We start from the raw sequence: 24,341 nt of genomic DNA on the forward strand, positions 1-24,341 counted from the left end.
CATTTATGTGCATCCATGTCCCAGAAATGCCTGTTACTAACCTAGCTCCGGGGAGTCATTCCCTGGAGTCCTTCTGTTTTTTTTCGCCCAGCATGTTTCCTCGGATCAGGGAGGCGCCAAAGATCTGGGTAGCAGCTGTCGCCATGGTCCCGCTACACGTCCTGCGATGCCATGTTACATCCTACCACACTCTGCTACGCCCAGCTACGTCCTGCTGTGCCTTGTAACGCACACAGTGCCCTGATATGCTACAAAGAACTACTACAAACAAACTACTATTTAATTTATTTAATTTATTTTTTGTGACTTCTGCCGCAACTCTTTATTCTAATCCCAACCGGTCGTCAGACACCGCCTACCAAGAGCCTGGGTCTGACCGAGGTTTCTGCCTAAAAGGAAGTTTTTCCTAGCCACTGTCGCCGTGGTGCTTGCTCTGTAGGAAACTACTAGAATTGTTGGCTTGTAAATTCTGGAGTGTGGTCTAGACCTACTCTATCTGTAAAGTGTCTTGAGATAACGCTTGTTATGAATTGATACTATAAATAAAATTGAATTGAATTGAATTGACTGGTTCTGAAAAACACATTCCCATTAGGAGCCTTCAGGGGTCCCTATTTAGAATAGTCTAAGGCTATGAATTTACAAAATTTCAGATATTTCAATACTTTGCCAATTCATGAGGTTCAGGTATGTTCAGGAAATGTGGGGTCAGGGTCGGAACTACATACCCAGGCAGATGACCCCGTCTCCAGTGTACCCCTGACTACATGTACATGTCCTCTCTCCTGCTGAGACCTTTGTGCAGACGGCAAATTCTGAACATCCACCGTTAGACATGCGGCACAAATCCAGCTCTGAGACACGGGAAAAAAAATTAACCAGATTTGACACTTGACACAGAATGTGTGTACGTATGTGTGTGTGTGTGTGTGTGTGTGTTTGTGTGTGTCTTTACCTTTGCAGTAAGTTCCATTGCCTTCATATCCAGCAACACACACACAAGCCGGCGCTGAACCCTTGGGTCCTGTAATACAGCTGCAGCAGAGGACAAACTCTTGTTTCACATGTTTTCGAACATTTCTAATGCACATGTCAGAAATCTAGTGACTTCTTGGGCAGACCTTAGCTACTCTCTCTTGAAGAAAGTTGACTAAGGTTAGCCCATAACACAGCATACAATGAATGAGCTGTTAACGTGTCACGTTTTAGTTGGACTGTTTAACCTGGCTTTATTTTTTTTCACTTGAAGTACCATACGCATCCGGTACGCCAGCCTTTGTCTACATTTTTTTCAAATTTTTAATCCTAATGCAATTATTGGACAGCTACATCATTCATATTCAATTTTAACCTGACTTTTTAAGCAGGCATTAGCTATTCCCACGTTTTTAATATTTGTCCCAAACTATCAGAAACACCTTTCAATTCAATTAATTCAGTAAAAAACCACCAACTATTATAACTTCAATAAAAATCATGAAGTAGAATCATCACCTTTCAGACAATGGCAACAAAAAAATAAACACTTATAAGCTTCGTAAAAGTAGAATGGCAGTGCTGTTGTAATTGTATTAGATCGTACAGTAGTACCTATAAAAGTGGCCAGAGAGTGTAACTGGCAGACACTGTCCTCAAGTCCTTCTAGTCTGGGAGAAATCACGCAGGTCCAATAACAGAGGCTTTAACAATTCTCACAAGGCATTAGAGTGAACAAATACAGACAGCCAGGTGTGCCACACACACACACACACACACACACACACACACACACACACACACACACACACACACACACACACACACACACACACACACACACACACACATACACACACACACACACACACACACACCCACACATAGAAAAGCTGTTAACACAACAGCAAGACTTACTTGGCATTTATGTCACACACACCTCCACAAGCATCGTCCTTGATCTCTGTAACATGCACAAACACAAAGATTTTAGGCAATAACAGGTTAGAGAAAAGACTGGTTACCATTTCACTGTGTGTGTGTGTGTGTGTCTGTGTGTGTGTGTGTGTGTGTGTGTGAGCGTGTGTGTGTGTGTGTGTCTTACCTATAGAGCAGGAAGCTCCTTTCCATCCTTTATGACATATACACTTGCCACTTCCTGCCAGACCGTCCTCACACTTCCCGTGATCACACACACACTCTGAAACACACACATACACAGGTTAGCATTGATTATTAGCGTTGATTGTTTGTAAACTTCACGAGATTCATCGGTTTGTTGGTCTTGACGCATTAAGGCCCTAAAAAGCAACAGTGGATGCTAGTTCTTTTTATGTCCGATTGGTGTGTCTGGGCCTTTAGCATTAGTTATGAGCGGTGCATGTGTGGAGCTAGATTTGTTTCTTTATTACATGCAAGAAAACAAATGATCTGAGAAAAAAAGAATTGGGTTTTAAAAAGTATTTTGAGAGATATTAATTTTCTCAGAAATAATTTAAAAAATTTCAAATATATATTTAAACTTTTTTTAGTCTCAAATATTATTTTTTGCTATTGGTATGAAAAGTTTTTCTCTCAAAGTTTTTTTCTTCTCTCATATCATTCATTTTCTCACATGTAATAAAGAAACAAATCTAGCTCCATGTGCTAGACGCTAGGGGAATCTGAGAAACACGTCCCCAATGTTTTCTGTCCATATTCAAAGATCAATGAGTGACCACTAGTCTACGGTCAAACTGGAAGACATTGTTGGGTTAACAAATATTTAAAAAACTAAAATTTTTTACACATTGAACAATTAACGAAGCCTACCCCCTGAAGTAAAGCCCCCAGTGTGTGTGTGTGTGTGTGTGTGTGTGTGTGTGTGTGTGTGTGTGTGTGTGTGTGTGTGTGTAGTGTGTGCGTGTGCTTGTGTGTGTTGTTCCTCACTGGAGGAGCAGTTGTCTCCGTATCGACCTGGCTCACAGTCCTCACACGCGGTGCCGTGAAAACCCTCAAAGCAACGGCACTCCCCGTTTCCATAGTTACCGTCCTGACACTCTCCGTGATTGTAGCACCAGCTGCCAACGTCTCCGGGGCATTTGAAGCACTCGTGGCCAAAGTAACCGGGGCAACAGGAATGATCCTGCAGGACAGACAATCATTATCACTATCATTATCATCATTATTATTATTATTATTATTATTATTATTATTATTATTATTATTATTATTATTATTATTATTATTGGTCGTAGTAGTAGTAGTAGCAGTAGTAGTATTATTTAGCCGTATTCCGATGTAGAATCCATAACATTTATCACTTTCCATTGTTAAAGTGATGTTTTTTGGCTTCTTTTGGAATGGTCTTACCGAGGAACAAACTAAAACTAAAACCCTTTCTGTATTTCGCTCTCTGTTGAAGGTTGATTATATTATTTGTATTTACCTGATTAGTGTGTTTTCATTTTTTTAACAGACCATACTGATACCTTCAACAAATCTACAATATAACCACATTAGAATTATCATACTGACAAACAATTATATTTATATCCCAAAAACGTTGAACTTCATGGTAATATACAGAGTGGTATGAAGAATTGACCGCAGTTTGAGTAGTAACAGTAGTACTAGTGTGGTGGCAGCTAGTATTAGCTGATAACCCTAACACCAGCTAATGTTTTGTATAGTAGTAGTATTTGCAGTCATAAGAGCAATACTATTCCTACTTCTGATACTTGTTAACTAGTAGCAAGACTGTAGTCAAGAAAATTTAAGGCCAATTGGAATTAAGACAAAAGTCAAGACAAGATTCTAAAACAGGGTTGGGATTGAGTGAAAACTGAGATAAATTTGAATTAAAACTCCAAATTCAACGCTCAATACCCAAGTTCTCAACTACCGCCCTAAGTGGTACTGGTAGTAGTTATAGCAGTAGAAATACTGTGCTAGTAGTAGTGTCAGCAGACCGTGGTTAACCGGAGACATTTGATGACACAGCCTGGCATTCTCTTCCTCCTGATTCCAGTTCTCTTACTGTATTGACAGTTGGATCGCATGTTGGCTGGAAACTGTTTCCGGATCTGCAGTAGAAGATATTAGAAACACAGTAGACACCTCAACTGTGAGTTGTTAGAGAATCCAGACACCTTCAGAAATCCCAGGCAGACTAATGGCTGAAAATTGTACACCCCAATAGAATTTAGAAGTAAACACAGGACTCATAGAGACAGATTTTTACCAGCTTTGGTGCAAATAATAACTTTGTGAATGTTAGAATTTGGAAGTTGGGTTAACATCAAGGTCACTTTTGGAGGCTGTAGATTGTGATTCTGCATAAAGCTGCACAGGTGATCGTGTTATTGTGTCCACCCCCTTTGGACTTTAACAGTTTTCTTACTGGTGTGTAGTTGAATAAGCATCGAGGTGGTCCTTCACAGTCTGAACACCTTCCCTGGAGACAAAAGACAGAGAGAGTGAGACGGGGGGACTAACGCTTACCATTTGAACAACAGTTTTATTTAAACACCACCCAGTGCAAGTAGATGCATTTAAATAATTTGCTGAAGATTAATAGCTTATTAGTTTAATGTGGTTTATTAGTAATGTTACAGTAGCTGGTGTCCACAGCTGCTTTAGTGTTCATTCACACTAGATCAGGTGGTCCTGCAATGAACATATATACAATTTGTATAGACCTTAGTGGTCTCCTAATACTGTCTCTGAAGTCTCTTTTATATAGATCTTAGTGGTCCCCTAATACTGTATCTGAAGTCTCTTTTATATAGACCTTAGTGGTCCCCTAATACTGTATCTGAAGTGTCTTTTATTTAGACCTTAGTGGTCCCCTAATACTGTATCTGAAGTGTCTTTTATATAGACCTCAGTGGTCCCCTAATACTGTATCTGAAGTCTCTTTTATATAGACCTTAGTGGTCCCCTAATACTGTATCTGAAGTCTCTTTTATATAGACCTTAGTGGTCCCCTAATACTGTCTCTGAAGTCTCTTCCCCGAAATTCAGCCTTGGTGCAGAATTACAGCCATTAGAGCCAGTCCCACAATGAGCTTTCCCTAGGATGTACCATTTCAATGTCTGTAGCTTTAAATTCTATTGAGGAGGAGACAGGGGGGCAAGGTGGAGGCTGGGGGTGTGGCCTTGGCCATGCTTTGCTCGTTTAAAAGCCATGATGTTTCTCTCTCATGGGTGGGCCAAATTCTCTGGGCAGGCAAAGCAGAGATAGGGGAGGTAACCTCTCTCCTTATGACGTCATAAGGGGCAGATTCCAGATCAGCCCATCTGAACTTTCTGATACCCAGGGCTCGGTTTACACCTATGACCTATTTCTAGCCACTAGGGGACCATGGGCAGGCTGGGGGAGCTCATATTAATGTTAAAAAAAACTCATAAATGCCATGGGACCTTAAACCTTTTGCCCTTCTGTGGCCCCCACTGTTACAGCCTAAACGTACTACCCCCATTTAAATGAGAAAACTTGGACCGCCTAACAGTCTGACTGGATGAAAAGCTTCTCCTTCAGTTCATTAAATCCCTGCAGCCACCTGAAAGTACCAAAACACACGTATGTCAATAAATCTGCAGCCTCTGATTTCCGATGAGCACAGTGCCATCACACACAGCCGTTAACTATGTTTACCTTGATTAACTATCACATTAAAGTGAGACCAGGTGGCTGCCAAAAAACCACACGCATCAGAATAGAGTGTTATAACTCGGCATTCTGCCTGTTTACGTACGAAGTTTCCAGATTACCGGGTTTATATTTTACATTCTTGAAATGCATTATGATGAAAGAGTCACATGAGATACAAAAAAATAAAAACTGAAATAGCAGTTGACTGATGCGGTCATATACAAACAGCTTCACCAATGTTTTTTGCCTATTTCTATCGTCATTGTGCAAAATAATTGCTAGAAAACCCACCAACTGCCTCTGGCAAAAAAAAAAAAAAAAAGATTGATTGTTTAAAAACATGATTTCCTGGAGATAGCTGTTCCATTATTTGGCGTATACTTCACTGTCACACGCTCAGTTGTTTTCCACTGCTGGACATACAAGAACCAAAATAAAAGGCTCATTCTTCAATTTAACCACCCATCCATCTGGTTATTCAGCCATCCATCAGTCTGTCTATCTGTCCGTCCATCCATCCAACATCCATCCATTGTGTGTCTATCATTCTATCATTCCATCCTGTCATTGATCCATTATTTGATCCATCTAGCTTTCTTTCCTTTTATTAATTTCCTGATACACCATTCCATCCATCCATCCATTGTGTGTCTATCATTCTATCCATCCATCCTGTTCTGATCCATTATTTCATCCATCTCGCTTTCTTTACTTTCATTAATTTCCTGATACACCATGTCATCCTTCCATCACTCCCTCCATCCTTACGTTGACCTGCAGGGTGACCTGTTTGCTGCATCGGTTGCGGTGGACTTTGAGGACCTGAGGGAGGACCATGATGACACCATTCTGCGTCTCAATGAAACTGCCGTCAAGAGGAACATCATTCACAACTGTCTGGAGGACGAGAAACAGAAAGATTTACACAATATTAGAAGAGGATGCTGTTGCATGTTCAGCACACAAACTATGATTTTCTTTTTTTTGAAACGTCACAAAAATGCTTGTGATATTTTAAATCCTCCCATAGGTTTTTGGATTAATTTCCTTTTTCCCAATCAGTCCCAGTTCATATCTATTAAAATGAACTTGCAGAGACTACAGAGAACTTTCTGCATGGAAATAGTCCATTAGAGTCTAGGAAGCCTAACTTTTCTGGCCATGTTTTGCTTATTGAATAAAAAAAGAAACGGACGAAAGGAAAGTATTTCCAACATTATTTTGTTGAACAAACTGAATATTGAGATAAACAAAAAAGGCAACTTAAAAAAATATATATTGTAAAGGGCTCTTTCTTTAGTGTCCTCTCGTTCAATTTACTAAAAAAATCCCAGAGTGTGTTTTGTGATGTGTTTACTGAGCAAGTTTGTATTGCATTGACAATAAAAAAACTATTTATTGCACAGCCCTAGGAGGTGGTGCTTGTATATGCATTGATTTGTTATCTTGAACATAACCTGCTCCGGAGCAGCATAAGTTATCATGGTGATGTACCGTGGTAAGAAGTGAATTGCAGTAGTAACCCTGAAAACCCCGGTTTACCCTAAAGTTACCTTAGCTAATCCCAAATCTGGCTTCGTATTACAGGCCTGTGGCGTGAGACCATTTCTGGAAGGTTGTCACGTGCCTGTGAAGCTTGTGCTGGCCCACATTTTGTTACCTGGTTGTTGTCATTGAAGTGGAACTGGACATGGTAGTCGCTGCCCAGCAGGGTGCTTTTCAGCATGCCATCAGTCAGGTGGTCAGGGAAGAGCAGCTCTTTGAGAATCACATGGTACTTGAACACATCAGGGTCCTGGACAAATACAGAGATACACAAACAGAGAGAGGCAGTGGGGTAAAGAATAATACTGATACAGTATGTATTCTGTTGTCGTGCTGATTGGCAGCTGTTCCCCCAGTTGGAAAAACAATGCACAATAAGAGCATTTTAGGCAGACTTAAGAAAGAGGACATCTTCCTCTTGGGCCAGATATTGAAATCTTCATTTGAAAACATCATTAGCTTCAAATGAAAAAAAAAAAAAAAATCAGTACAGGCCAGCATTGGCTCATATCACCTGGACCTACCAGTAGGGAGGAGTTAGTCCTGCTGAGGTGCTGCCGGATGGCGTCATCTGTTGGCAGAAGGAGGGTGAAATCAAACACATCCAGTTCCTCTGACAGATTGTACATCTGAGAAAATAACACACACACACACACACATATTAAAACGTAATATTAAAAAGTGATAAAGTTGAGTTCAGACAGATAAACAATGAATGAATCCCAAAATGCACCAGAGAGCGCCACAGGAAGTCATTCCTGCCTGTGGCCATCACATTTTCTAACTCCTCCCTCTAAGTGTCTGACACACTGAAACTGGACAATAATATCAGTTTTATGCAGTAACACTGGCATGAAATGTGTGCAATGCTCTGCTGCAACCATTATTATTATTATTATCATTATTATTACTGTTCACCATTACATTTCCCTAATTATAATAATAATAATTATTTATTTATTTAATTTAATTATTATATATTATATAATAATTTAAACATTCCTATGTAAATACAGTACATATCCACACTCCTTATATTTCTTTATTTATATTTCTACTTGATATTTATACAATTTGTGCAACTGCAACACATAATTTCCCTTCAATCAATAACGTACTTCTGATTCTGATTCTGAAAGTTGCCTTACCAGACTGTACTGTCTGAATAGAGTGAAGGTGGAAGAGGAATTCAGGAAGGCCATCAGGGTGGGGGGCTCAGGGGGGAGGTCTGAGAGGGATGGAGCCAGAATCTGACCACACCCAAATAAACAGACACACAGACAGACAGACAGACAGTATTTCAGTTCATTAAATATTTTTTGTAGAAACCAAAAGGACTCGCTGGGGGATTTGTATTTTGTGGCAAATTGAAACCATTTGATGATTTGCTACAGCAATTTGGAATCCCTAGGTCTCATTTTTTCAGATATTTTGGGATGTAGTACTTCAGCCCCACTGGCCCCAGAACGTTTAGATAAGGTGTTGATGGGAAAGGTCCTGTGATGAGGTCCGGTAATTTTACACCGGGATATGTGATAACTTTTGTCGGATTGCAGGGACCCAGGTTCCATTCAGCCCATGGTAAGGGAGGTGTGTGTGGAGGTAAAGAGTCCTTTGCTCTGTTTCACTCTGTATTGTCCAGAGACTCTTGTTCACAGAGACACTTTTGAGTGTACCAACAAAGTTTGTGAAAAAAAAATGATACCAAATGACACTTAGTGGTGTTTCTTTTTCTCTGGATGTTTATGGCCCCTAGAGGGTGAAGAAGACTAACCGTTGTGTTGTTTGCTCTGCTGGTTGCCTCCTGGTTGCTAAGACTCCTACCTGGTCTATGATGTGGATGTAGCCATTGATTGCAGGCAGGTTGTGGGTGAGGACGGAGGCGTTTCCAATTTGGATCACCTGAAACAAAACGGCAACAGTTAAATATGTGTGTTTGTGTGTGTGTTTGTGGTCTAGGTATAGCTACATTTGTGGGGACCAAAAACTGTGAAAACAGTATACTTATGGGGACCTGACTGCTTTGTGGGGACCAAAATGCTGGTCCCCATACCGTTAAAGGGCTTTTTGAGGACTAAGACTTGGTTTTAGGAGTAGGGTTAGAGTTAGGTTATGGTTAGGGTTAGGGTGAGGGTTAAGGTTAGGCATTTAGGTTTGATGGTTAAGGTTAGGGTAAGGGGCTAGGGAATGCATTATGTCAATGACTGGTCCCCACAAAGATAGGCAGACACGACTGTGTGTGTGTGTGTGTGTGTGTGTGTGTGTGTGTGTGTGTGTGTGTGTGTGTGTGTGTGTGTGTGAACTAGGCCTGAAAATGTCAGGTGTAATAGTAATATTTTTGATAGTGTAACTGTGTGTACTTTATGTCTGATCTACTCAATTTACGATCTCAGGAGCCAACTGTAACCTGATAGCTTCCACATTCCAGAGACATGAACTATATCAACTAACACACACTGGAGATCCAAAATCCAACAACAAAGGGATGGATTTTTGTATTTAAAGTGTGTTATTTAGTCAAATGCTTGATTAAAGGATACTAAAACATCAAGACCCTGTCTCCCCCAAAATCTCTTTGAGATTTATAAAATGTAACCATATAATTTCTGCTCCAATCTGAACTAAATCAGACTGTCCTATCCCAATCTTTTGACACTGGAACTGAATAAAACAGTTGTAGTCAACTTCATCCTTGTTCTCTAAAGCCCCAAAGTCAGAGTTAAAGAATAAAACCTAAACCATCTATCAGACTTCAGTCCCAACATGGTTGTGAACCAAAAACTTCAGCACGGTCACGGAGAGAGAGAAAACATTTGAGCCGCAATGTTCTCCAAACAAACTCCCAAATGGACGTGTATGTACTCATGAATTGTTGAAGATAGTGTGCAGACAGCCTTACAGAAATACACCTGTGGTTTTTTACCTGCTCTTCAGCGTTGGAGATTTTGTCACACACAGAACAGACATTGCATGAGTCTTAACCCTTGTGTTGTTTTCCTGTTAACCATGAACTTGTCCTTCCAGGTCAAAATTGAATTTTCTTTGGTGCTTTTCCGATGTTTTTGTCGCTTTTTCTGATTTATTTGTCACTTTTTCCAGCTTTTGGCCCTTATTTAAAAATCTTATCTGGTTTAATAACAGTTTTTACACTTATTCTTGGAATTCATGGTCAACAAACCTCATTTATATCAAATTACGTTTTTTAGTTAACAAGGCAGAAATGATGAATTATTTTGACTAATAGTTTAGATCACAGGATGTTGAGTGGATCTCAGATGGGTAGATGTCAAAGTTTAATCCGGATACTGTTTTGAAACCATTAAAAAAAAAAAAGTTAATGCTATTAGGAAAACACCCAAAAAATTCAATGAAAGTAATCATTAATTTTACTGGAAGAACGTTGTATGGAATAATCCATGTTATAATCCACATAAATCACCATTGCACCATTCTTACCTGGTTCTGGTTGCTGACTTCCCAGGAGGTGGGAGGGTTCAGGGTGGGCAGCCTGCTCCCCACCAGTCCATCCAGATCCTCTACAGAGTAGATCCCTCGCAGGAAGTGGGCCCTGCAACCAGGAAGAGCAAAAAGGAAAGATTATGACTCATTTCACTAAACACAAACTAAAAACGGGCTCCTGGGAGACTGGATATGTGGCTTCAAGCCAGAAAGATCCCATCAAGTTGAATGTTCCAGAGATCAACAGTGTCATAAAATATTTACACCATGACAGATGGGTCAAAACGTCTAGTAAATACTGGTTGCCCCACTTACTGGTGGATCTGGTTCAGGCATGATTAGAGCCAACATTGTCAGAGAAAACAGCAGGCTCCATCTATTTTTCCTTATTATCAACAAATCTCTTTAAAAGACCAAAACCAACACAAACGCAAAGTGCTTCTATGTTCAAGTGTTCAACATTAGTGAGTTGTGTGTTTGTGTGCGTGCGTGCGTCACATGTCAGTGTGTTTCATCAGTGTGTGAGGTGACTGACCGCAGGAAGTGAGGCAGGTGGTGCCGGCTGGTCCAGAACAAGTCCTGAGCTGAACTCATGTTCCTAATAGTTTCTATGGACGGAACCAACAATGTGAGGTTCCCACTCAGGTCCTCCGAGTGGTGACTGTATTTCTGACAACACACAAACACACACACACACACACACAAAAAACAACAACTTGTGTTATCTTTAGTGTTGAGAAGGGCCAGTTCTAGCCTCCTACATCAGGATGAGCTGGTAGAAATTGGAGCAGTTAAAAAAAAAAATGACTTGGGTGAGTTTCCAACAGGCGTCTGTATCCCAGCAGTGGTCTCTGAACTTTACATCATGAGACTGCAGAGTACTCTGATATACTGTATCAGAACAGGGCAATGGACAATAACAGTGACTTGATCCCGACAGAATTAACAACCCAACAGAGATACAGGGTGTTTTCTGGGTCGTTTGAGGTTTGAGACACACATCATAGAACTAAAATACTAGGACCTTGTGGTTCATCAAGCCAATTGAAAGATGGTTTTTGCATAAAACTGAAATACCGTATCCCAGGACATCAGGGAATAATGAACAACACCTCTGTATAACGAAAGGATGTTGTCCCCTTTTCCTCCCAACTCTATTCACACATTCAGACATACAATTAATACTAGACACAAGACACACAGATGACAATCAGCTGATTTTCCACAAAGGGAAGAGGAGAGGGAGAGAGCAAGAGAAAGAGAGAGAGAGAGAGGTGCAACGATTCAACTGGGAGATTAGCACTTGAATCAGGCTCCACAGATTGAATTGTGGTCACCAGTACATATTTTCTGGGCTATGTTGTGGCGTTTGGTGTATCTTCATTATCTGCTTTTACTTGACTGTCATTTCATAAACGTGCCCATGCTTTGCTAGCAGTGCACTAAAATATATCATTCATACATATATATATACTTATCCTCGCATTGATTCAGTCCGCTGCCGTTCGGACACAAACGCATCGAAGCCTGACAAGATAGATTTTCATGTGATATGTGATCCTGTGTTTCTTGCGTAATCTTGTAATCTTTCGGGAGTCCCAATTCTGATGTTAAACTTAGACAAAACTAAAGTTATCGTGCTTGGCCCTAAACACAGCCTCCAGCACTCCTGTCAGAAATGTAGGAGTTGTTTTTGATCAGGATATATCCTTTAACGCCCATGTAAAACAAACTTTAACAGCCTTTTTTCATCTTTGTAACATTGCCAAAATCAGCAACATCCTGTCTCAAGAACTGAAAACTAGTCCATGCATTTGTTACTTCCAGGCTGGACTACTGTAATTCTTTATTATCAGGATGCTCAAATAAGTTCCTTGAGACTCTCCAGCTGATCCAGAATGCTGCAGCGCGTGTTCTGACAAGAACTGAGAAAATAAATCATGTTTCTCCAGTATTAGCTTCTCTGCATTGGCTTCCTGTGAAATCCAAAACTGAAATTTAAAATCCTTCTCCTGACCTACAAAGCTCTAAATGGTCAAGCACCATCTTATCTTGAAGAGCTCCTAGTGCCTTATTGTCTCACTAGAGCACTTTTCTCCCAGAATGCAGGGTTACTTGTGGTTCCTAGAGTCTCTAAAAGTAGAACGGGAGCCAGAGCCTTTAGCCATCAGGCTCCTCTCCTGTGGAATCAGCTTCCGGTCTGGGTTCAGGAGGCAGACACCGTCACCACATTTAAAAGTAAACTTAAAACTCTCCTCTTTGATAAAGCTTATAGTTAGGGACTGAGGAGTTGCAGCGTTCACCTAGGACCCTCACATGGGGGAGGGTGTTTGGCCGAAGACACGGCACCCCTTCTCTTTTTTGTTTCTCTTCATAGTCGTCAGATTATTTCACCATCCAATCATTAACATAATAAAACTAGAGGGAGGCGGGGCAGTACAGCCCGATCATTCTCCTCTCTTTACCCTGTCTCTCTTAGTTATGCTGTAATAGTTTTAGACTGCCGGGGGACTTCCTTTCACACACTGAGCTCCTTTATCTTTCTATTTGTGTGCATCCATGTCCCAGAAATGCTTGTTACTAACCTAGCTCTGGGGAGTCATTCCCCAGAGTCCTTATGTCATTTTTCCCCCAGCATGTTTCTTTGAATCAGGGAAGCTCCAAAATCATGGTTGCAGCAGCGCTGTTGCTGGCTCTGGAGGGAGCTAATAGAACTGTTGGGTCCTTGTAAATTATGAGGTCTAGTGTGGTCTAGACCTGGTCTATCTATAAAGTGTCTTAACACAACTCTTGTTATGAATTTATACTATGAATAAAATTGAACTGAATTGAATCCAGCTGCTCTTTAAGGTAAAAAGTCTTCCCAAGAAGCTGACCAACCAGGTTGCGTCTCCTCCTCCAGACCCGCCTCCAGCAGAGTGGGCCCATTATTATCAACTGATAAATCCTCACGCTGCTCGTCTCTATTACATAGGGAGTGAACACAGAGCGATGGACACGTCTGCTTTAGGGCTCTGTCGATTTGTGCCTGAACAACAGAAGAAAAAGAGGTGGGCAGCGGCCAATGTTAGAGGCTCCCCGTAGGCTGCCAGGAAAGACGCACATTTGGGTCAGCTGAGCCCAACCCGGCCCCTAGCAACCGTCAGTCTTGGTGTTGTTTTTTTAGACCAGCCATATTGCTGTTTCAGCGATGTGTAATTTAGATTAGACTAGATAACTGTATTAATCCCTACATGGTAAACCCACGCCCAACTAAGTTTAAATGTACTGTAGCTTAGCTAAATACAGCTTATACACTTGAACTTTAAGTACAGTGAAAACAGGATGCACCACACAGGTTTTTTAGAGGGTGGGTCTTACACACCTGAATCAGTCGGTAGAAACTGTACAGCTTTGGGCTCATCTCCAGCTCCTACAAACATGCAGACACACACAGTTATTATGGTAGCAGCCTCTCATTTGTAACTGTCACTTTCACCTGATAAAATGGCTGCAGGTCACATAACCTGTTGCTTGTGTAAAATACGATATGCCAAAGTCAGGAAACAGCTGATTTGTTAGATACATATTTAATCCACATCTTTTATCTGCTGCTGCTATGTATGATATGAGTAATGGATTAAAAAAAACTAATTGGGTTATCCCTGTATAATACTGGTCCTTCTAAACGTACGTCCAGTAACGATCCGTAGCAGATGGTCCCGTCTCCAGCGTAGCCGTCAGGACAGGTACAGGTGTGAGCCCCACCCTCCACAGAGCGCTCACACTTCGCCTGACAGAGTGTGTAGCAGATGGGAATCATGGGACACGGACATTAGACAGCAATAATTACACAATTACCAATTCTTTGTTCTCATATTTTTATAAATTAGTTGTCACTAGTAACACAAATAAACATCTTGTACATCAAAGACTTCAGACTTTCTCCAGAAATCTGAAAATAACCTTCAAAAAACTTAAAAGTCTCAGCAGAGATTATAGATACATAGGTTTATGAATGTGTGTACTCAGAGATAAGCATTTGAAATAAAATTGTAAAAATGTAAGCTAATATAAAAGTTTCTTCTTCTGCTTTGTGTGTGTGTGTGTGTGTGTTTACCAGGTCATGGCAGCCTCCGTTCTTCCGGAGGCAGGGGTTAATGAGGTCACACACGGTGCCGTCCCCCATGTAACCTGTCTTACAAACACACTCACTCTGCAGACACGCAGACAAGTCAGACACACACACATAAATGAGCGCTCAGGAAGCTGATTAGTAACAAGTTACAATACAAGATGTTGACAATAAAAGAGATTAGACTTGGACTTGGACTGGGGGTAGCATAGCGACACACATCTCCCTGAGTTGATGTGGATGGTTACATTTGTTAAAATATAAGTATGAAGAGTTCAAACAACAAGATTTACTTGGTTTACGTGGTCTCTCACAGTTTTGGTTCAGGAGGCAATCACCATCTCCACATCTAAGAATAAATCCTTAAAAATGAATCCTCTTTGATAAATCTTATCGCTGTGGCTGGATCAGGTTTGCCTTGGACCATCCCTTAGGTTTGCTGCCAGAGGCTTCGACCGCCGGGGGACTGCGGGTGAGCGATCATGTTACATAAATGCATGTTACTAACGTAACTTCTTCCCTGGAGTCCTTATGCTATCTTGCCTTTTCCTGGATTGTGGTGGCACCTGGATTGCGGTTGCAGCTGCTGGTCATGGTCCTGCTCAACGCCCTGATATGCCTTGCACTGCTACTACTATTATTATTAGGCAAATTTCTATTATCTTTTCTATTACTATAATTGCCACAATTCATCATGCATCATCATTTTATTATTCCCACTGCTTCAATTATATGGTTAGAAATTATTATAGTTGACGTGCCTCACTCTCTCTCTATCTAACTCTCCTCTCACTCTCTAAATATAGTGTGTTAAGATAACTTCTGTTATGATTTGACAATTTACAAAAATTGAAGTGAATCAAAAATGCTTTATAAAACACTGACATTATCAGTTGACCTTTTGTAAGAAAATGACTTTTTTAGTTTAGTTGAATGACTGTTAATTAATGCTTAATGTCCACTGGTAATTGTTAGTGACTGACCTGTCCAGGTCCGATGTGGTTACAGTCTGCGTTGGCGCTGCAGCCTCCTCGACTCTCCAGCTGACAGTTGTTGATCTCAACACACACTCTCCCATCGCCTGTCCAACCCTCAATACACACACACGACGCGTTGCCTGGACCCACATACACACACTCTGCCTGTAGAGAGGAATAGGAAGATAGGAAGAGAGAGAGAGAGAGAGAGAGAGAGAGAGAGAGAGATAGAGAGGATGTGTTATTGTGGGTTTATAATGTCCTAATGTAAGTTTAAATATTACATTTTAAAACTATTTTTTTTAAACCACCACAGAAACTAGCAGTTTATCAATAGTATATGTTTGATATATATATCAATATGATATGTTTGAATATGTTTTTAGACTATTTTGGAGAGCAGGGCTTGGGCCTTTGGATTTTTCTCACCCCATATAGTAATTGTGTTTTATTTCTTTAATTCCCTGTGAGATTTATTGTAAAAACTATCATGAATTTGCATAGCTGCAACCACGAACGGACGGACGCACGTACGAACGCACACATGTGTGTGAGAGGTGGGGTAGCTGTGTAAACACTCACACCTCCCACTCACCTCCCGCACACTATCTTCAACAATTCATGAGTACATACACGTCCATTTGGGAGTTTGAGATTTGTTTGGGGAACGTTACGGCTGAACAGTTTTCTCTCTCTCCGTGACTGTGGTGAAGTTTTTGGTTCACAACCACGTTGGGACTAAAGTCTGATGGATGGTTTAGGTTTTATTCTTTAACTCTGACTTTGGGTTTTTCAGAGAACAAGGACACAGTCAACTACAGCTGTTTTATTCATTTCCGCTGTCAAAAGATTGGGATAGGACAGTCTGTCGTAGCTCAGGCTGGAGCAAGTTCTCAAAGAGAAATTATATGGTTACATTTTGTAACCTTAAAACCTCTGTCTCTGTGTTGTTTGTAGCTGTGTTAACACTCACACATCCCCACAGTGCCCCGTAGAGTTTGGAGGAGACAGGGTCTTTATGTTTTAGTACCCTTTAATCAAGCAAATGACTACTTAACATTCATTCTAAATACAATCTACACATTGCCTATCCAGTTCCCGGACATCCAATTAATTCTTCTAAAAACAAAGATCAGGTTGCGAATACATTCTGTGTGCCTAGAACCTTTTTCCCTTTTTATGTGGTATTCAAAGAGGTACTGTGTATTGTATTTTTTCATACTAGAATTGTATCAAAGTTTAAATTCTGGTATTGTAACACCCTAATTAATCTATGGGTTTCATCTGATTGGGTTGGAAAAACAACAGACGTGAGTTTGTTAATGAACTGCATACTTCTACCTCTGTGTTTTATGGTATAATACTGTACTCCTATATTTCTTTGTGTGCTCATTTACGTGAATTAAGATTTACCATGACAATTACCTTTAATCTTTTTTTGATAACATCTCATAAACAAAACTATTTGTGCTAAACCACAAGGCCGATTGGTCAAGTGAAAAAAAAAAAACATTAATGTTGAACCCCGGGCAGGTTTAAATAGTTTTTTTTCCATCTAAACACACACAAACACACACACAAGCAGTGAGTCTTACATTGGTGTCGCAGCCTCCTCGATTGTTTTTCAGGCAGGGGTTGATGGGAAAACAGGAGTGACCATCACCCTCATATCCATCCCTACACAAGCACCTGGTGGAGCACACACAAACACAGATTTTTGATGAACAGACTCAGTGGCGGCTGATGAGCACCTGCTGCAGGAACCACTGAGGAATGGCCTCCCTGATTATACAAAAAAGTAACTTAGATGGTTCCCAACAATGCTCCTCACAATTTGGGTATTTGTTGTCATTTTATAGCATTTGGAGAAAAAAAGTAATTGGTAAAAGAACTTGTGTGTGACAAATGTAAAAACAAAAAAAGACAAATGTCAAAAAAGACAAATGTCAATGGAAATGACCAAAATGTGAACACATGTAAAAACTAATTAAAATATTAGGGGGAAAAAACACAAAAATTTCAAAAGGCTCAGAAAAAGTCAACAAATGTTGAAAAAGTGACAAAAACATTGGGGGAAAGACACAAAAGGGTCGAAAAAGACAACCATAACCTTGATAAAAAAGGTTTTTAATTTTACATTTTGACTCAGAAAAACTAAAAATTGCAAGTCAGTGGAGGCCACATGAGGGATAATGGCTGGTATGTTGAAATTTAGTGTGTAAATGCTAAATGTGTCAACTGGCACAAAACGCAAAGCACAGCTGAGGCTGACCAAAGGATTGTTTAAACATGGTGTTGCTAGGGGAAGCTCTGGAAACCATGAATGTTTGTATAAAATTATTATCAATTCTTATAATGTATTTAATTATTTACTTATTACTGTTTTCATGTTGCTTAGGTACCTTTTATTATGTCTCAATTCATGTTTTCAATGTTGTCTTGTCATAACGTGTGTCACCACCAGGGGAAATGCAATTGAATTTCATTGTCATGTGCAATGACAACCAAGGCATTCTAATTCTATTTCTAAGGTCTGTATAAAATGTCATGGCAATTCATCCTATAGCTGTTGAGATATTTCAGTCTAGACCAAAATGTACAGATAAAAACTAAAATGTGTTAGGTTTTTGTAGACTAAAACTAACATTAAAATTACTAAAATGTGACTCAAACTAATTACACACTTTCTTATTAAAAAATTTAAAATAGAACAAAACTAGAGAACCCCCTTGTCATGGGATCACACCAGCCACGACGCCAAATCAGTAAAAGGTCAATCAGGAGACAAAATGAACCCTGGGAGTTGTAGTTATAGTAGTATCTTACATAGTAAGCAGTCCTGTGAGTGTACAGTATGCGTGGATGTGACAGTGCTCCTGCAGTCCGTCAGAGTTGCAGGGCGTGGCCGTCTTGTCACAGTTTTCTCCGGAGAATCCCTCCATGCAGGATCCTCTCCGACACACACCACCACTGCCTGGACGGTTGTCACACACACCATGCACGCAGCGACACTCTGAAGAACCACAAACACACACCATGCGATAATCACAGTTTAGTCAGTGTGTATTAGTGGAATAATGTCACACCATGCAAAACACAGCCCCTCCATCATTAGGTCATTTTTTTAGTTTGTCCAATACTGGTTATTGACCCTGTAACCAAAAACCTACGGCATTCCCATCAGCCTCAGCTGTACAGTACTTTGTGTTCAGTGTTTATTGGCAAATGTTACCATGCAAACATATTATAGTAAGATGTCGAACATGCTAACATGCCTATAAGCTATGTATCCTAACCTATATCATTGTGACCATGTTAGCATTTAGCTCAAAGGACTGCTGTGCCTAAGTACAGATTCAACAAGTCACAGGCATGGCTCTAGATATTTAGTCTGTGCCCAGAAGCCCTCCCTATTTACTAGTGCACTATATTTACCGTCCTCTATTTCATTTGGGTGTTTGTAAATGGGTTTACTGCAGTATATGTTGTAGTGCACTGAAATATATACAATTGAACAAATAAAGTATGGACAATGCAATGCTCTGCATTTTATAGACGGCCCAATTACAGTTGTGAGACTTTACAGCTGTCAGTGACGAGACACAAAACAATAATGATTAACAGGTGTCTGAAATCTCACTCTGCCACTCACTATAAAGTTAACTACTGAGTTTCTATTGTACAAGAGGTAACGAATGAGAGAACGAGAGAAGATTTCGGACACGTGAACATTAAAGTGTTAAGTTGCTCTCCAAATGCAAAGGAGCGGTAACCTTCATCACAGTTGTCTCCATGCTTGGATGGATCCGCGCAGATGTGACAGGCGACACCCCTGAGGCCTGGCTGACAGCTGCACGAGCCGTTGCCGTGGATACCGTCAAAACACTGCATGTGGTAAACAAAAGGAAATTGCAAAAAAACATAAAACACATCAGCTGACAAATGCCCTAGTGAGAGTCTTTTACTCACCGTTCCTTTGTCGTAGCAGGGATGCTGGAATCCTCCAATACAGGGTTTACAGTCCGGACCATAGAAACCTTTACAACACTGTGCTACCTGTTAAGCAAACACACACACACACACACACACACACACACACTTTAAAGATAAGGGCAATTTCACCATTTGAGCAACGGGATCAGCACAATAAGACCACTTTGTGTCAGTGGGGTCTTGACTAAGAACCCCACTAAAGCTTTTTTTTTTTTTTACTTCATTCTCCCTTCAATATGCACGTGAGTTTTTTAAGGTTTTGACATGGGAAATAAAAGACACAGCATGCCTGACACTCAAAACTAATTCTTGAAAAAAATTTAAAAAGTAATGCCTTAAAGCTCCCTTCTATTGTTTTGTATTGGGATTGTAGAGCTATGAACTACCTTTTGAAATTGGTGTGTTGTTTTTTTTCTGACTTTCTGGTTGTGTTTATACCATGCTCTCCCTCTAGTTGATGAGCAAAGACAGAAACAATGGACTGAAAAACATCTTAAAGCTTGGTAGAGAGTGATAAAATTCTTTGGTTTCCCTATTAACTCCCATATGGTCTGACGGTTAGGATTCCTGGTTTTCACCCAGGTGGCCTGGGTTCAACTCCCAGTATGGGAACTGCAGTTCCGGGGGTGGCAGTATTTCTGTCAGTAGGGAGATGGGTTGGGAACTGGTAGGTTGCTGGTCCACAAATGAAAGGACCAGAGCAGGGTGGTGGACTGGTAGCTGAAGAGATGCCAGTTCACCTCATGGGTACTGCAAAAGTGCTCTTGAGCAAGGCTTATAAAGTATACATTATCATTAGTGACCCTTTTCACATACAAGTAGTCATGTTGTTCCTTTTTTTGATACAAAAAATTACCGTATTGGTAACTACCGTATTGGCCCAAATATAAACTGTGTTTTCTTTCCTGTAAAAACATATACAGAAAATATACATATACATAACAGTCATACTGAAATTTGTAATATCCATGAAATAATAAAACGTTCTCGTTACAAATAATAACAGAAGATGGAAATCATTTCAAAAACGTTTTAGCTACCTATAATAGTTGGATTGCTAGCGTTAGCTCAAAAAATCATTCAAGTGACAGCCTTGGTTGTGTTTGATTGCTAGCTTGTAGCTAAACTAGCAGTCATTTCAAAAACATTTTAGCTATTTATGATGGTTTGATTGCTAACGCTAGCTCAAAACGCCATTCAACTAACAGCCTTTGTTGTGTTTGATGCTAGCTTATAGCTAGCAGTGAACCAACTTGGTTAGGTAGGTCCATTTTTACTATATTGACAATACAGAAGTCGCTAGTTAGCATTTTGTATGCTACTTGTTGCAAAGTGACACATGTGGAACTCACATCTTCACTAGTTGCAAAGTGACGCATGTGCGACTCAAATCTGCACTCGACTTACATCAGGGAGTGACAGGGGGTAACGATAGCGACACAGGCCCCATACTTCAGTTCCAATGAGAGAGTAGTAACAAAGCTCAACCCACGCACAATAGGTAATCTGATTAGGTCCAAACCTGACCCGAGGCCTACACAGTTATTGTAAACTGAAGCACTGAGTTTGAGTTTCGCTTTTTAGAGTGTACCTCAGGAAGCATTCACCTGTTCCTGTCCATATGTCTGTCTGGGACGCTGCTGAAGCTGTGCAACAGCTGGCAGAAATCAACAGATGCTATATTTTCTCTAAAAATAACTTTCACATGGTCGCACTGTGGCACCATGCTTGCTCTTGGGGGAATTTCTAGGATTGTTGGGACTTTATAAATTAGAGTGTAGTCTCGACCTACTCTATCTTTAAAGTGTCACAAGATAACTGTTGTTATATTTTGATACTATGAATACAATTGAACTGAATTGAATTGAATTGAAGTGAATTGAATTGAATTGAACATGGTTGTGTTTTTCAAAACTATATAATATTTTTCTCCCTTTTAACACTGATCTGAGGGAACAAGAAGAGAGTGCCAAACAAAAATGTCCAGCTCCACCGGGTTCTACCATTTGTGAAAGTGTCAGTAAATGTCAGTGATCTCTGAAACTCTGTCCGTTCTACAGAAAGAGGTAGGAACACAGTGAACACCTTGTCATGTGAAGGGAAACAGTGGTTGTAAAGACAGCTGAAATGTAGATGAACAAAGTTAAACTCACCTTTCTAGTGGCGTTGCAGAATTTGGCACAGCCTGTACTGAGTGTCGGCCTGAGGGGGGACGTGACGTATTCACAGCCGATCTGATGACTGTCCTGGAGACAGACACACACATTTATTGGCTTTCTGTTCTCGTCCATATCACTCACCGGGTTTTATTGTTTAAAAAAAATGTATTTTGGAAAAATCTGTGCAGAAAATGCTGAACTGAAGTAATGCTTTAGCTGAACTTTTTAAGCAAGACTTCTGGAATATGGATCTGGCAAGAAAAGCAGAACAAAAACAGGGAATTATAATTCTTTTAAAAGAAGAATGTAAAACAGTATTTCATTTTTAGAAAATAATCTGAATTCCCATGTTCTGTACTTCAAAGACTGAAAACAAGCAGGTCAGCTGTTTCTAACTCGCCAATTCCTTTTTGATTGCTAGAGCTGTCAGTATCTAATTTATACTCTGTTCTTATTGGCTGGCGGGCACTCAGACAGGACAGGTGTTACAGTATTTAATTTTTCTGACACCAATTATAATCTGTGTTGTCATTCAGTGGATATATATAACAAAATACATCACCATAACACTCAACCCTCAAACCTTTTATTCAGAAGGTTAAATGTCACACGTGTTATTGTTTACATGAACACAACTTTACTGAAAGCTCACCCATTTTTTTTTTTACCTTACCGTTCATTGATCTCTGCTCACGGATTGCCAAACTGACTTGCAATGTATCAATCCGTTTGCGCAAGACTTCCACATCAATATTTTATTTTCTACAGTATGCCTCTGTAGAAATGAACAGAAAAGAATAGAAATGTTGCAGTGATAGTGATTTGTTTGTACCATTTCAACGGTGCCATCCGGACATTCGGTCTCATAGAGGTAGCTGCAGTGAACACATGGACTCTGAAAACACAAAAATAAAGTAAAATGTATAATGTTAGCATTGCTGTTAGCTTTAACTTCTTATCGGCCAGTTAATTTGCTCTGTGTAATTAATTGGAAATCTGGTGATGCTGATTAAAGTCTAATTTGTCAATGCCAACTATTGCTTTCAGTACTGCCATGTTGAACTAGTCAGTTAGACGAGAGTTAGAATCTCCTAGCTGATGGATTAGAGTCACAATCCTTAACAGATGTGCACACTTTTAAAAAGCCCAATATGATTTGGTTAGTAATAGGAGTTTTTTTGTCCATCCAACACATGAATTGTATGAAATACTTTTCTCTTATGTCTGAAATGATTGCAAGCTGCATCTAGACAACAGTCAATATGTGTCGAGCCGTGCCCCATCAGTTTTAATTTAACCTGTTCTAATTGGAGGAGACGGGCAGATTCATTAGAATGAAGCCGATAATTAATAAAACCAAAATAAACCTTTATGGTGAAAAATTATCACAAGCCCCCTAAAACCATTTACACCTGTCCAATAATATAAAATGTAGCTGAATTAGGCAAAAAAAAAGCCTACTATGACAACAGTGTGTGTAAAAAAATAAATGAAAAATATGTTAGCCACTGTGAGCTAGTTAGCTACTGTTGGACACATTTTAGTCTCTGATTGCCAGACCTTCCTCCCTAGAGCTGCAAAGGAGGGTCTGGCTAGTCCACACAGCATAAATCACGCTCTGGTTTATTGGCATTTCTTCAAACCAATCATAACTCGCTTGGGCGGCGCTAAGCGCTGGGCAGAGCAACGCTGTCGCTGGAAAATAGCAGGAAGGAACTTGTTTTGGTCCTGCAGAGATCTGAGGAGAAGTTAACCATAGTCCTCAGAAATCCACCAGAGTTGAAAATGCCAACACAAAAAAAGTGGAAAGCAACAGACATCCGGCCCAAAATTAGGAACATTCGGCAGAATTTCTAGTGGTACATGAACAATCCCAGAAATGAAACGTTGTCGACAATGCTAGACAAATCTTAACCCTCATGTTGTCCTTGGGTCCTATGTTCTTCTTAACTACCTAAAATAAAATGATTGATTCCACATAACGTTCTTTGGCTAGTACAAATCTCTACTTTCATGAATTCTGGGGTGTTTTATTCAATTTTATAGCATTTGAAAAAATAAAATGAAGTAGTTTTGAAATTGTATTGAGTAAAAGTTGAAATGTTCCAGTCTGTGATTATCCATCAACATACATTCCTTTAATTTTTGTCTAAATAATTCCTAATTTTTGTTTTTCTAACTTAAACATTAGGTATAATTTCCTATAAATGAGGTTTATTGACTATAAATTCTAAAAATAACTGTAAAGCTAAAGTTAACCAGTTAGAGTTACGTAGTCTTGAAAACGTCAAAAAAAGTGTTGAAAAATAGGACAAAACCATGAGAAAAATTAAAAACATTGATTAAAAAAAAGCATCAACAAAAGTGTTGATTTTCAATTTTGACGGGATGTCAACACAAGGGTTAATATTGGTGTGTTAGCGCTGCAGCTCTCAGAGTCTGTTTGTGTTACTGTTAGTTTCTTGACAGCGTGGAGGCTGCTC

The 24,341-nt window shown here is 39.9% G+C and overlaps 1 protein-coding gene and 1 non-coding gene across 2 annotated transcripts in view; one reads left to right on the forward strand and one right to left on the reverse strand.

The window, feature by feature from the left end:
- stab1 (stabilin 1) overlaps window positions 1-24,341 on the reverse strand; it is a 102,261-nt gene that overhangs the window by 53,775 nt on the left and 24,145 nt on the right. Inside the window, exons 19-42 of the mRNA XM_034868989.1 lie at window positions 22,691-22,753; window positions 21,853-21,945; window positions 19,676-19,762; window positions 19,480-19,591; window positions 18,533-18,719; window positions 17,302-17,395; window positions 15,713-15,871; window positions 14,715-14,810; window positions 14,289-14,387; window positions 13,980-14,027; window positions 11,151-11,284; window positions 10,613-10,724; window positions 8,981-9,058; window positions 8,305-8,406; window positions 7,681-7,785; window positions 7,272-7,406; window positions 6,380-6,508; window positions 4,358-4,411; window positions 3,927-4,040; window positions 2,905-3,100; window positions 2,081-2,176; window positions 1,894-1,939; window positions 956-1,035; window positions 729-854 (exon numbers count right to left, since the gene is read on the reverse strand). Of these exons, the coding sequence (XP_034724880.1) occupies window positions 729-854; window positions 956-1,035; window positions 1,894-1,939; window positions 2,081-2,176; window positions 2,905-3,100; window positions 3,927-4,040; window positions 4,358-4,411; window positions 6,380-6,508; window positions 7,272-7,406; window positions 7,681-7,785; window positions 8,305-8,406; window positions 8,981-9,058; window positions 10,613-10,724; window positions 11,151-11,284; window positions 13,980-14,027; window positions 14,289-14,387; window positions 14,715-14,810; window positions 15,713-15,871; window positions 17,302-17,395; window positions 18,533-18,719; window positions 19,480-19,591; window positions 19,676-19,762; window positions 21,853-21,945; window positions 22,691-22,753 (2,545 nt within the window). The remainder of the gene's footprint in view (window positions 1-728; window positions 855-955; window positions 1,036-1,893; window positions 1,940-2,080; window positions 2,177-2,904; window positions 3,101-3,926; window positions 4,041-4,357; window positions 4,412-6,379; window positions 6,509-7,271; window positions 7,407-7,680; window positions 7,786-8,304; window positions 8,407-8,980; window positions 9,059-10,612; window positions 10,725-11,150; window positions 11,285-13,979; window positions 14,028-14,288; window positions 14,388-14,714; window positions 14,811-15,712; window positions 15,872-17,301; window positions 17,396-18,532; window positions 18,720-19,479; window positions 19,592-19,675; window positions 19,763-21,852; window positions 21,946-22,690; window positions 22,754-24,341) is intronic.
- On the forward strand, window positions 20,240-20,311 carry trnae-uuc. Its single transcript has one exon. It is a non-coding gene; the product is annotated as a tRNA-Glu (tRNA).

Source organism: Etheostoma cragini, chromosome 4 (assembly GCF_013103735.1).
Source record: "Etheostoma cragini isolate CJK2018 chromosome 4, CSU_Ecrag_1.0, whole genome shotgun sequence".
Taxonomy (NCBI): domain Eukaryota; kingdom Metazoa; phylum Chordata; class Actinopteri; order Perciformes; family Percidae; genus Etheostoma; species Etheostoma cragini.